The 14,152-nt window shown below is 40.3% G+C and overlaps 1 protein-coding gene across 2 annotated transcripts; it reads right to left on the bottom strand.

Moving 5' to 3' along the window:
- Positions 1 to 703: 703 nt before the first annotated feature.
- GTF2E1 (general transcription factor IIE subunit 1) lies at positions 704 to 14,057 on the bottom strand. Of its 2 annotated transcripts, none has more exons than XM_044449752.1 (5): positions 13,989 to 14,057; positions 10,288 to 10,745; positions 8,297 to 8,498; positions 7,004 to 7,245; positions 704 to 2,902 (listed from the first exon to the last, which is right to left on the bottom strand). In XM_044449752.1, exons 2-5 carry the CDS (start codon positions 10,733 to 10,735, stop codon positions 2,469 to 2,471), a joined length of 1,326 nt encoding a protein of 441 aa, XP_044305687.1. In that variant the 5' UTR covers positions 10,736 to 10,745; positions 13,989 to 14,057; the 3' UTR covers positions 704 to 2,468. The 2 variants fall into 2 exon arrangements, with proteins under 2 accessions (XP_044305687.1, XP_044305686.1); XM_044449751.1 differs by having other exon boundaries at positions 13,993 to 14,045.
- Between the last annotated feature and the right edge of the window lie 95 nt (positions 14,058 to 14,152).

Raw genomic sequence — 14,152 nt, 5'->3', positions numbered from 1 at the left:
CAAAAGGAACTGTTTGAAAGGCATTTAGGGATCATACAACATGCCAGTTCTGGAGTATAGGCATTTTTTCCTCAACATTCATGTTGTTGATCTCCAGGTGGAATGTGATGCTGTTGGGCTGGAGTTCACTGACAAACAGAACAGGGTCCCTCTTTTAAACTACAGATGGGCTATGTTTAAATTGCAACAAGCAACAATATTCTTACACATGATAGACTTTGGTTCTGCATACCATTTAGTGAAGGGGGCTGACATTTCAACAAGCACTATTGGAAAGAGCAGTCCTGAGGCCACAGCATTGCTCCCAAAATCCCACCCGTGGCCCTAAGTGAAGTTATAACATCAGAAGCAGGTTTAAGATTAGAGTCATATGAGTATCCACAAATGTTTCTATGGTGGTTCCTTCAGTAAGGTTTGAAAAAGAAACTTGAGGGTTTCTTGGTAGGCAGGGACAGAGAGGACCTGAACCCAGTGATTCCTCAGCCCTCCCAGCTGTAATCCATGGCTTTGATTATAGGGAAACAAAGCTAGTCTAAATGTTACAGTACGCTTTTTCTTTGTCCTTAGTCAGAGAGCAGGTCAACCTTTGCCCTGTTGGCAAAACTGTGAGTAGCTCAGAACCTCTGATAATGGAGACTTTGATACGAAAGTGCAATATTGCCCTCTACATTATTCAAGTAATATAAGAGAGTTTGCTCATTAATCAGTGAAATTCTTGGATTGAAGCATCGTATTATTTGTTTCTTTTTATTTTAAGATAGAAGAAACAAATTTAAGCGTATCTATCAAAGGCTTTGAAAATAAATTCATAAAAGAAACCTTACAGGTGTAAGAAAGCATACATGGTCAATAAACTGGAGTTTTATCATTTACAGTACCAATTAAAACAGAATGCGGAATGGAAATGATAGTGTAAAAATACACAATTGTTTTACTACTCTACCATGAAAACCAATAAGATACAATGATTTTTTAAAAAACTATGCATGTTTTTAAAGCATAAAACATTACCAAATAGTTTGCTCATGTGGGATGTTGCTGGAAATACTAAAATAGTGTGCCATGCAAAATACTTGCATGCTGCAAAATTCTACATAATCATCTAAAAATGCTACAACTCTTTTGTTTGCACTGAAAAATACCTCCCTCAAAGTTACTTGGATGTCAGTTTTAATTAATGGCAAATGCATTCTTCCACATAAAGTCCAGAAATGGAAAAGGGCAGTCCAAATGCCTTCCTAGTACTTTTGTAGTAGGTCTATGCAGAGGACAAGGATTTGTTCAACATGGACTGTGTGACATGGACAGTTTGGCTCCAATCTTTCTGGAGGCTAAGCTGTGGCTCAAATTTAATCTGTGGTTAAATCCACCAATGGGAAACATAAGAGCTATTCTGGAAGAAGTGCAAGAATTAGAGTCAAGTTACATTTGAAAATCAAGTCCTTTCATTTGAAAATTATAGCATTGCAGGTTAAGTGATTACATGAAGCCAGGAATTTGGTCATGTTAGCCACAAGATGTGACACTGACATATACTGAATGAAAAACACATTTTGCAAGATTACTTTACCAGGGCTCTGTAAGAGGATATTCTTTGAGACACATTCTACAATAACCGAACTGTCTCCTTGTCTCCAGTGTACCTTCCTCTCCAAAAAACCTATTTTCAAACACCGTGGTGGCCAAATAGTCTGTGGTTAACATGATTGTACATATGTTCACTGTGGTTACAAATTTTCTTTCTTGTGGAAATGGATACACGGAGGGCAATATAAATATCCTCTTAGTCTGGAAAGTAGGAAAAAAAAGATCTCCACATATTTACCATGCTTGCAAGGCAATACATATTTATGACCAGATCACATTCAGTTGTGGAACAGCAATTTTCATATATTATTTTCAGAAGTTCTACTAACAGTCACTCTCACAATCTAGGAAACTCAAGATTATGCCTTCTGTAACCTCTTACAAGACCAAACAAAAAACAAAAAAACAAAACCTCCAACCAAAGGAACATTCAGATCGCTAAGATCAAAACAAACAACTAAATAAAAGACAATGAACAGGTTCTAGAAATGCGCAGATAAAGCACAGAAGAGACTGTGCATGCATGCATGCGAGACTGCATTTACATTTCCATGCAAGCTCTTACATATTAATAAACAGTATACTATACTATACAATACTATACACAGTATACTTCCCCAAAGCTGCAGGTGTTTTGGACTACAAATCTTAGCATGGCAAATGTTCGGAGATGATGCAAGTTGTAGTCTAACACATTTGGAGGGCTGTACTACCACTTAAAGGCTAGCCACCTCTTTTCTAATCTTTGGAAACTTTAAGTGAGTTTCTCTGTTTGGCTGTAAAGAATGACTGAATTCAATGAAAAAGGGGGCCCTATAATTCAGGTTTTTGCTCTATTCCAGTTGAAGATAATGTATACATTCCACCCAGGCAGAAGGATGCTAGTCAAACATGTCCTCAAACATACGCTGGCCCATAGCTATATACTGTTCTTTCTCCTCTACAGTCATCTGCGCCACCAGCTCAGGCCGCTGGTTTACCTGACTGTAAGAAAATGGGCATCCTGCCACCATGACAGTGGGGTCCTCTGTCACTACCTCAAACTCGTCGTCATCATCATCTTCAGTCAGGCCATAAAGAGTTGTAGCCGCAGTGGCTCCACCATGTAGGGGGGAGTCCTCATCTGATTCACTTGTCTCACTCTCAGAATCACTGGCATTGGTGTTAGGCAGTGGAGTAATCCCTCCCATGGCAGCCACAGAGGCCGAGGTGGTTTTCTTTTCATGGATAAGCAGAGCACGCATAACCTCCTCATTATTATCTAAGGCAGCCTGACCCTCTTCTCCTTCATGTAACATATCTGTGTCTTGACCACCTGTAAAAAGCAGAAATTAGGAGAAACAATATGAGAAATAAAAAGAAGGTAATATATCCAGTCCCCCCGGTTACAAACATCCAAGTTAAGAACAACCCCTACTTACAAAAAGCAAACCTGAAAGTCCTGCCTCTTTCTTGAGTGGCAAGCGGGTGCCACGTGGTGAAGAGAGGACGGATGAAGGAAGGCAGACAGGACGGAAGGAATAGGAAGGAGGGAAAGGGGGGGAGGAGGGGAAAGCAGCAAGAGGCGAAGTTGGAACTAGTTCCATGGTGGCAGAAGTACAGTAGTTTTTCATTACTCATTTCCCCCACTTCAGCAGCACAATCAAATTCTGACTCTCCAGCACCAGGTTCATCCTCTCTTACACCTGCCCATTTCCATCATTATCCAGCTGATGTTAGGCTTAATGTTAGCTCAAGAAATGATAACCTTTAATATTTTAACTAGTTTTTCTGTCTACCTAAAGTGTTTTAAGAACTGTACCATACATACATAGATTCATTCTCTCTCTTCAATACCTGTAGTTACTTTATTATTCCTTTATTATTACCATTATTAAAATGCTGTATTGTGCTTGAGATATTTTAGTGTATAAGGAAGTGTTTAAAACATGATCTGAATTGCATATACATTTGACTTAAAGATGATCTCAAGAATGGAACTTGTTCTTAACCATGGGACCAGATGTAATTATGGGATACTGTATTTATTTCAAGTGCACAAAAATTCTAGTAAAGGTTTGTGTATATGCCACTGATTTCTTCTGGATGAAATACAGGGTTATTATCCAAGTGAAATCTCACCCCAATTGTTGATTGTGCCATCAGAACTCATTATTTTAATCCTCCAAAGTGCAGGTGATGACCTGTAAAGCTCTAAATGGCCTTGGCCTAGAACACTCAAGAGACAGGCTTAACCTTTGTATTCCAAAACAGTCCTCAAGTCCAAGTGAAAGGGCCCTCTTTCATGTACTACTTATGCGCTGCTAGCTTGCAAAAGAACAGTAAATCTGTAAGAGTTACTGATTGTCAGCAAAATCCCTTTCCTTGTCAAAGCCCAGGACCTAATACTCACAGAAGTGGTCAGCACTGTGCTTGAACCAGACCTCTTCAGCCAGTATACAGACAAACCACTTAACATAGAAAGTTGGCATGTCATCAAAGATAATTCCAGCCTAGATTTTCCAATATTCTAAGTCTTCTACATCTTAATAGGTCACAAGATAAACTGAAGTAAATTGGCTGGACTTCTGTATTCCCACTGTTGATCGTATAGGTCCAAATCTACCTACCTCTGTTTTATATCATTTCCTCTCAGCAAAGGAAACTTTAATCAGGACCTCAAAGTTTATTTTAACAGGCAGGTGAGGAAACTCTTAACACTTCAGGTGAGGAAAGAACTGAATTATGCATGAAAGCATTCAAAAGTCAACACTAGTGCAATGTATCACACCTAGAAGCTCATTGGCAGTTAGTCCACATGACATAGATAACCTTGTCTGCCAACATTCACTGACAGTTAGGCTGTGACATTCTGCATTAGTTGCAAATAATAGACTAATATAACACATACTACCAGTATCATGTGCACGACCTTTTAGCTTCTTAGGCAGATACACACACAATAATATAAACATACCAACATTCCCCCCTCACCCTGTGGCCAGCAATTCTGATATAGATTGTTCCGTCCTTGCTGCAAAAATAGTGGGAAAAGAGCAATCTGATTCCTAGGAGAGGGAGTGACAAACCCACCAGTAAAGAAAGACCTATCTCTGTCAGGGTCATTGGAGGAGGAAGCAGGCAGGGGGAATCTGGCAGCTGCAGGGATGTGATCAGGACACCTTGAGAGACAGCAATTAAAGACAGGGGGGAGCTGCATGAAAACCATCAGTTGTTAGAAAGCCTTTTATAAATGTTTTAAACATTCAGTTTTCTATATCTTAACAGACACTATGAGCTTGATCACATCTTACAGCGACCATGGACCTCTGGGTTTGTGTACTTCTTTTCTGCCTTCCCTTTCATGCTGCAACTCCCTTAATCCTGGTTTGTGACAAACCATGGCTTGCCATTTCCACTCAATCTTGTTCTGTTTTGGTTTGTTTAAAAATGGGCAAGTCCTAGAGCTACCCAACCCTTGCTCTCATGCTATAATTTACAAGTGGAACTGCAGCAAATGTTCTGCATTACCAAGTTTCCTCTGTGGACATCCCAATACATTGCTTCCACACAAAACGAGTATGACATAATCATATATGTGTGGAAGGGACAATTCATTTCAGTAGTTATTCTTTTAAGACAATTTTATAAAATTGACTCTTTGGTTACCAATTATTTCATTATTTAAATGCTATTTCCTGATAATTCCCAGACTTGTAAAACATTCTTAATGTCATGTCTTAGGACAAGGGTCCTCCAACTTTTTTAACAGAGGGCCAGTTGAAAGGTGCCGGTGATGGACGTGGGCCGCCAAGGCAGAGGGGGGGGTTGTGCGTGTGCATGAGCATGAGCAGCAAGGCACCAGCTTGCTCGCAAGGAGATCCTTTTCTCCTAGCGAGTCCAAACCGAACTCCTTGCAAGCCAGCTGCCGCTGGGCATGCGCACTGCAAGGCGGAGGCTTGCTCGCAAGGAGATTCTTTTCTTCAAACGAGTCCAAAATGATCTCCACATAAGCAAGCCCCCACCTTGCCAGGCGCACGCACGTGCGTATGCGTGGCTAGTCCAAAACCTCTATGGCGGGCTGGATAAATGGGTATGGCAGGCTGCATCCGGCCCGCAGGCCGTAGTTTGAGGACCCATGTCTTAGGACAAATTGGGAAAGAGCCTCATGTTGATAATGGCAGCAGGGTGCCGTGGGTTTAATTGTTTTAAAGTGTTGCAAATTCTTTCAGTTAAGAAGTGTTGTGACTGCACAAACATATAAAGTCAAACACAAATTAAACCAACATGAATTAAGTGATCAGTAAGAACAATCTATGTCGGGTGACAAACTGACCATTAGAAAGATAATAGCAAGGCTGTAAAGTGGTGACAGGTATACCTGGCTGCTACAGGATTGCACATGTCAAAACCACGTCTTCTGAATAAAACAGCAGAATGGAACCAAAAACCACCCACATCTATGGTGACTGCACTACAGCAGTGATCCTTACAATATTTCAAGCAGAATCCACTTTGATTCCAGGCACCATCATCAAAGCCACTAGAGAGCCTTTCCTGAGATGTGGGGCCTTTCCTCTTCCCCAGTCAAGCATGACATTCTTGTACTGGGCACCTGGAAGATGGTCTTTCAGGGCCTTTTCTCCCAATCTTCCTCCACAGTGTTCAAGCAAGTCCTCAGTCAATTAATCAGTACGTCATCAAGAAGGTAATTTTCCACAGGCTCATTTGGACACTGGATTGGGATAGAACTTTTACTTACTGAAAGAAAGCTCTGCTGTACACAGTGCTGCAAACTCTCTCCTCACAATTCTTTCTTGCTCTCTTTCTCACCCACACATTTGATTCCCCTTCCACACCATGCAGCATGCCAGTGCTGCTAAGTAGCAGATGTCCTGACTCCCAGTCCCTGAAACCTCCTCCAGTAGCCCAGATCACAGAAGCTGGCATGCTGCTAAAGCAAACAAGGCATAGCTAGAGAGTCTCTTCTGAAAGTGAGCAGCTACTACAAAGGAGAAATAGCGACAGGAGGGAGAGCTGGTCATATCTGAGGTGACTGGAAGCCACTAGTGGCATCAGACCTCATAGTAAAAAACGCTACACTGATGGGTTTGTTCTTTTTTAGAAGTTGGCTTTCCACAATCTGAGAAAAGATGGAAGAACCACAGGGAAAACAGGGGGAATTATTTGATGACATCAGGTACATACGCATTAAAACAGGGGTAGGGTCCAAGAGCTGAATTAATTTCAGGAAAGCATATTGGAGTCACCCCACTACTGGCACTCTCTCTCACATACACTGTTGCCCTGCCACGTTAGGATGGTGAGTGGGGCTGTGACTGTGTATACATGTACACTGGACTACAGAGTGGAGTCTTCCCTATTCAGAGGGACTTTTGAATTGTGCAGCGTCATTTCCCCACTTTACATTTCATACCTTCTTTGACCTCATCAGGATCAAAAGCACCTTGCACAGTGCTCTCCCGCAGCCAAATCGGTCTCTCTCTGGGTGGCTTCCCTTCGTTTGTTGGCTGATGCAGATCTTCCCGGTCCTCCATGCTGATGATTACATTCTGTGTATACAAGTCCTCATAAGAGGGTCCCTTACTGGCCCAGGCTTCTCTGTGTGGCCCACTTGATAAACCACTGTTTCCCAATGCACCAATGGTCCGCTCCTTGCTGCACAGAGTCAGAAAAAAACACCATACCCATTGCTAATACAAATGTTACAAATTATTTAAATAAATGATTGCTAAACACATCATTCAAAGAGCTATTGGTCTCCTACTCCTAATATTCTACTATAATTTTGATTCCTAAACCTAATAAAGATTTGACTGACCCAGTCTTGCAGACCTATATAGCAGATAACTCAAGATGCAAAAATGTTTGCAGCATTCTAGCAAATAAAATGAGTTTATTGCTTAAAATAGATTTAAGTGGCTCTATAGGACAACCCCCATCCCCAACAAAATATGAACAAGCCATAAAACTAATCTTAACTCCACAGTATTGCTCTACTCCTCTCATGATTCTGTAGAGAAAAAACAGGTAATTCTTCTTTCAACTATGTAGTAAAATTTCTTAAGATAGAATTAAAAGAAAATAGCACCCTATTACTCTAAATACACACTGAAGGGATGGTACCAGAAACACATTAATATGGGGGTAGGGTGGGAAGAGAAATACTCTTACAAATTTGAAAAAGACTGTGAAGAGATATGGAATTGAAGGTTAAAGGTTAAAAAATAAAATCAATGTTTCCATCAACCTACATAAAAAACATGACAGCACAATACTCCCACAGAAGCCTATACAACTGAAGCTTGAGCTATTTAGCTTCATCAAACAGTATCTCTATAAATGTTATTAGATGATTGTTATGGCATGATAGCAGAGCACTGTACTCCTTTATTAACTGAGATACTGTTTAACGCAATACTACAGACATACATGGAAATAAACCCCATTTAACATGCTTCAGAGTAGACATGAGGTCATGTTGCTGGGCTTTATCTAGGGTGATGAATTCCATAGCTGGCCAGTAGAGCCAGCTAATAGGAACCAAACACTCAGTATGACTTTGAAGACCCTGGACAAATCACATGCTCCAATTCTAATACATTTAACACCAGCACTATTGGAGGAAACTCCTAGCACATCATATGGTGTCTATGAAGAGTGCCGCTGTATCAGTACCAGCTGTAGAGAGCTTAGTACCCTGACCCACCTCTGCTTCAGTGCAAGAATCTCCATAGGCTCAGGTTCAAGTAGTTCATAGGCTAGGTTGACATCCTCAGTTTCACGGAGCAGTGCATAGATAGGCTCTATTTGTTCATTAAACCGTGCCACAAGTGTCCGCGCATCCTTTTTGGGCATTGCTGACTCATCTTCCTCCACTTCGGTCTCACAAAAAGTACAGCGAAAAATTCCTGAACAAAAGAGAAGCTGCTTAGAACTGAGAGAGAAATTAACAGCATTTTAAATATGGGTAATTATTGTAAGAAACTAACTTCTAGTTGGATGAATACCCTTCATCAGTAGAGATATACATTTAATGCTGAATCATGAATACAACCTTCCCCCTTAAGGTTATTTAATTTCCTAGGCCAGAGATCAGAAAGATGATGCCTTTCATGTGGCTTGTGCAGTCTATAGGTTTTGTAGGACAAAAAGAATTTTGTGGACTGGATTTAACTTTCAGGTATTATGCCATCCACACTGACCTAAGCAATAGGGTGAAAATAAGCAGATGGTTATAGTTCTATAGATCATGTTTACTTCTGTTCTTTGAGAACCCAGACCACAAACTATTATCTCCTCAAACAATTCCAGCCAATGAACTATGTTGATAGTTCTGGATTTTTACTTCTGCAGAAATTATGTTCAGTTGGTCTTCTGAACTTTTCCCAGTCTAAGAACTTTTCCCAGTCTAACTATTTCAGGAGCTCAATAAAGCATTAGTTAGCTCTCAATTACAAAACACTTAAATCAATGGAATATGATCAGGCTGCTCCCTATTATTTAAACCAAATACAAACAAAATGGCTTGCTGTTTATCTGCTATCCACAATTAGTACTATTTTAATATCTTTTGTGCAGCCTTATTGTAGCATTTCCAGGAAAAAGGAACTGCAGCTGAGTAACTTCAGCTGGAGCATGAAGTCTTTTCTCCAGAAATGTTAGATTGTTCAGAGTAAATCTGAGTGTTCACTTTTTTTTAACTTGCTGCACAAATTTATTTCTTCTTGAATAGTATTATATAAAAACAAATGTGTTCTCAGTGAAGAACATAAGGTGTAGAGGTGGCCCCAGTACTCTGAATTTTTAGTCTTGCAAATAGTAGACATTTTTAATTCTCTCTCTCCTCCCACCCCCGCCCCACACACACAGCCCCAGCAAACTTAAATTATGCCTTTTTAATTAGGTCCTACAACTGATTCTCAACTTCTTTCAACTATATAGTCCCTTTAAGCACTGGATAATTTCCCCTGCTATTCCAACTGTGTACCATTCAAAATCATACACATATAGGTGGAAAAAACTGTTACATGAACAAATGCTAGCAAAATAACTGAAATGTTTCTCATCTGCATGCAAGTACAAAGGACTGTGCTTGAAGGCTCTGTTCAAGATGAAAAAGCAGAATGGGGGAGAAACTAAAGCAAATCTATGTTCAAGGCAATCTAAGAAGCTAATAATCTTCTCTCAAACATAATCATTTTTTATGCTTACAAAGTGCCACATTCTTAATTTAACCATTTTCTTCTGAGCAGACAAAGAGTATTCTCTTCTTCTCTACTGCTAGCGTAACACAAAGGCTGCTCCTACAATTGTCATGTTTTATACACAGGCCAGGGATAGTTCAAGAGATTTGCCTCCCTTTTAGTTCTTGCTTTCTTCTCTTGCCAAACACCTGAGCTCTGGAGGAAGTAATGGCAAACTCATGGTGTGTATGCCAGTGGTTACATTATTATGGCTAAGCAGGGAGGAAAACAAGTACTATGGTGGAAGCTACTGGAATGTCTCCATGTCACACCAGCAGCCCTATTTTTAATGTCTAATTCATCTGCTACCGGACCAGCATGAGAGCTACTTCTCTGGCTCTTGTCTCTGATAACATCTGTTAAGACAAACTGCACGAATTGACCAAATTAATTTGTTTTTCCCACATTCCCTGCTAAGGAACCAAAACATTTGTCTAGCATATCTGCACCTCACCTGTCATTGGATCAAACAACTGATTTGCCTCCAAGTCTGTGAAGGTGCTGCAACAAATGGGACATCTGAAGGAGGCTCGGTTGGTGGAATCTCTTTCATCAGTCTCAATCCTCCTTCTCATGTGGTCTAACTTGTACTTAACCACATTGACCAGAAGACGATAATTGATAAAATAGAAGTTGTGCCGGGTAGTCTTGCCATCTGGTGCTGTCTCCACTCTCATCCTGCATTTGATGAACTTGTCACCCTTTAGAGTGTTGAGAATAGCTCGGAGCTGCTTCCGATCAAACTTGAGCAACTCCAACATGTCCTCCTCTTTCACACATGGATTCCGAATTAGAATGTCAAGGGCCAAAGCATGCTCCGTACCATAGAAACCACGTACCACATACTTGGCAAGACGTTTCAGAGTGGCTGGGACTTCAGTGAGAATATCTGGGTCTGTCATGTCAAGTGTACTGTAAGAAAAATAAAACCTTATCTAATAGTTGTAGATTAGATTGCTGCAACCATGTTCCTTTCCCACGTCCTTCCAGAAAGATGCATCACAGCCACTATCACTTTACAATGGTAACACACACTCTTTGTCTCATAATAGATTCACAATGTTTTAAACACCTAATTAGAACTAAAATCACAGAATCAGTTAAATATAACCATTTAGTATGACCAATGTGAAGTTTTGCTTAAACTTAATGGAAGTTTAAGCTTCCATTAACAGGATGTTCAAAACTTTTAGAATGAGAAAGTTAGGTCCAGTTTATGACCAGCAAAAGTTTTCAATTTTAAAATGGAACAGGCCAAAATATTTGCAGGGTTAATAAAGACAACTTAGCTATCCAAATAAGCAGCTCTGCCTGTATGATTTTTAATACTGTCATAGCAATGACTAGGACCAGTGAGTAATAATACATGTTGTACACAGTATACACACACTTCCAGCTTCCAGTGTACTTCTCCCATATGAAATGAAAGCCTACTGATATTTGGTAAACCTGTACATGACCCAACCTTGGTCTTGCTCAGTTCCCTTCTAAGTGCAAAAACAAATAAAAACCTCTTATGGTACAATCCCATGCAGGTTTCAACAGAAAGAAGTCACACAACTCATAGTCAGATTCCCCAGCAGCTATACTGGGAGTTATAGGATATTTTTCTGTCTCATGCATGCATAGAACTCTGACATTCTCTTTCTAAACAGAATTCTGCAAAAGGCATGTAGAATAATATAGTGTATTCATCTAGAGAGCAGAGAAGAAAAATTTATAACTTAGTGATTCATAACTATTTTGAATATATAAAGGAAAAATGAATGGCAGATAATGTAAATGTCTTCATGCTGAAATACAGCATTCAAATTAGAATGTTCTGCTGGCTGTGTGGGCAGCTGGGCAAGCTTCTTGAGCATACATTCAATGTTATATTACTTCAGTACATGGTTTCTAGTTCAAAATTTTCTTTTTACTAGTCAAATCTTCTTTCCTCTGCTTTTCAAGATTGAAAATATGAGTTTCATCTAGGCTTTGATATTCCCCCTACCATTTCTGATGAGAAACCAGTTAATTTGCTTTCCCACATCCCAAATTGCACGTCTTTTTTCTCGTCTCCATCTCTTTCTCTAGGTGCACTGTTGTTTCCTGCATTCAACTTGATATATGATGCTCTTTAATCTAGTTTCCATCTGTTCCACTCAGAGACCAGGTGGACAATGCACAACTTGTCAAAGGTTATTTAAACTCTGGGGCCCATGGGTAGGAGGGGAGTCCAATTGTCATGCCATGAAACTGGGCAAGCGTGGGTTATATGAAAATTAAACAAAAATGTTTAACCATAGATGTATATGCACTTTGAAATGACATCCTTGTGATGGTGGTGATTAACAAGGGGAACAAACTTGGGAAGAAAAACACTGATACCACCTCAACTCAGCTGAAAATCTTACTATGCTTACTATGTTTGAAGGCATCTCCTACAACAATCAAAGTCATATGGAAGCTTATTAACACACACACACACACATATATTTGAAATGGAAATCATTTTTTTCTCCCCTCCTACTGCTTTCCCCTTCCCTAAATTCCATATGTTAATGATTACCATTTATTGATATACTTCATATTAGCATTTTCCTTTTTCATTTCCCCTTTTGCTTTTTTGTTTGTCTGTTGTTACTGTTGTGTTTCAAATAAAAAGATAAAAAACAAGAATTGTAACATAACCATAAAACAGATCACTGGTTATGCAAGGGTTCTTGTGGCATGTGAAGTGCACCTATCAAAAGTGCTCTTATCATGAAGTTGAAAGATCCTCTTCTGGACAGATCTAGTTGTCATTCTTCTTTGGCTCTTCTATGAAGCATTACTGGATTGATCCTATTTGTACATCAGGCTACACTCCTTCAGCTTTCAATTCATCTTCCTGTTCTAACATTCCTTTGGCAAATTCCTGTTTGCTTGAAAAGCATCTTAGATTCAATGGGGGAACTTGTCAAGATTAACAACATATAATTTCTACCATGCCTTTTGCTATTTTCTTTACCCCTTCCTTGTGTAGCCAATTCAGATGTCAATCTTACCAAGTTATTAATGCACAACAGCTGAAGTTTTCTGGGCAGTTGACAACTATTCAGAAGGGCACCTTACAAAATATATTAGCACAAGCTTTGTTTCAACATTCACTCTTTTTTACTTATAAATAAGTGCTGCGTGGATTAAGTAGATAAAGCAATGATGAGACAGGAAAATATCAGGTAACACCTTGCTATAAGAAGTTATTCTGGTAATTTATTTCTTCTTCAAATTGACTCCCAGAAAATTACAATGAAATCAGTGGGTAATCTAGTTTAGCTTTTGTGAGCACTTTCAATGCTCCAAAGTATGGTTACAGCCACATTTTAAAATTCATATAAAGGAAGATGCAGTTGTACATTCCTCTTGATGTAAATAATAGACAAGTGAAAGGAACTGAACCTTATCAGGCATGTGGTATAGTGGTTAAGCGCATGGGACTGGGACTCAGACGATCTGGGTTCTAGTCCCCGCTCAGCCATGGAGCCAACTGGGTGACTTTGGGCCAGTCACAGACTCTCAGCCCAACCTACCTCACAGGGTTATTGTTCTGGGGATAAGATGGAGGAGAATGATGTAAGCTGCCTTGAGCCCTTTGAAGGAAAAAGGCAGGATATAAATTGAAAAATAAATAAAATAAATCCTTTTCATACCAGAACTAGACCTGGGGGAAAAAAAGAAAATACAGCTTCCTCTATCGCCATACTAAATGTCAGACTCCACGTCCTGGTTTATTTGTGGCAAATATAAACCATTCTGCTCATGGAAACTTTGGCTAGCTCTGGCACATTATAGTCTTTAAAGGAGCGAGGCATGTGCTGTTCCTGTTTCGTAGGAAGAAGCATTTAATCCCATCAAATTGCACTCCAAAATGGTGAAGGCAAGATACTGGGCCACCACTTCAGTGAAAACTGGAGGGCGGCCCTTTAGCTCTGTGAGTCCCCGTTCGCACCCAAAAACAAGCAAATCTGGGAGGATGGAAGCAGAAATTGCCCGGGCTGGTTCCACGATGGTCGAGGATGGTGGAGACCGCAACACTAGCCGAACATATGTTAAGAACCGGCGCGACGAGGACAGAGAGAAGGCTTGAGAGAAAAGGCCAAACTCCTATCCCACCGAGGCAGTTTAACTGACCTACCAAGCGCCCGGGTAACTTCTCTCGCCTCCACCGGCTGGGCAGGTACCTACGAACAAGGGTGCCGCCGTCGCATTTACGTCATTGCTGTGCGACGTCCTGTTCGCTTCTTCCGGCTTCGGGACGCTCACGCTGGTCTGTCCAAGGCCAATAGAGGAGCGGC

Source organism: Varanus komodoensis, unplaced genomic scaffold (assembly GCF_004798865.1).
Source record: "Varanus komodoensis strain SLA01 unplaced genomic scaffold, ASM479886v1 scaffold60, whole genome shotgun sequence".
NCBI classification, from domain to species: Eukaryota; Metazoa; Chordata; class Lepidosauria; order Squamata; family Varanidae; genus Varanus; species Varanus komodoensis.
Note: the sequence above shows the minus strand (reverse complement) of the source record. Positions and strands in the feature narration are given on the sequence as shown.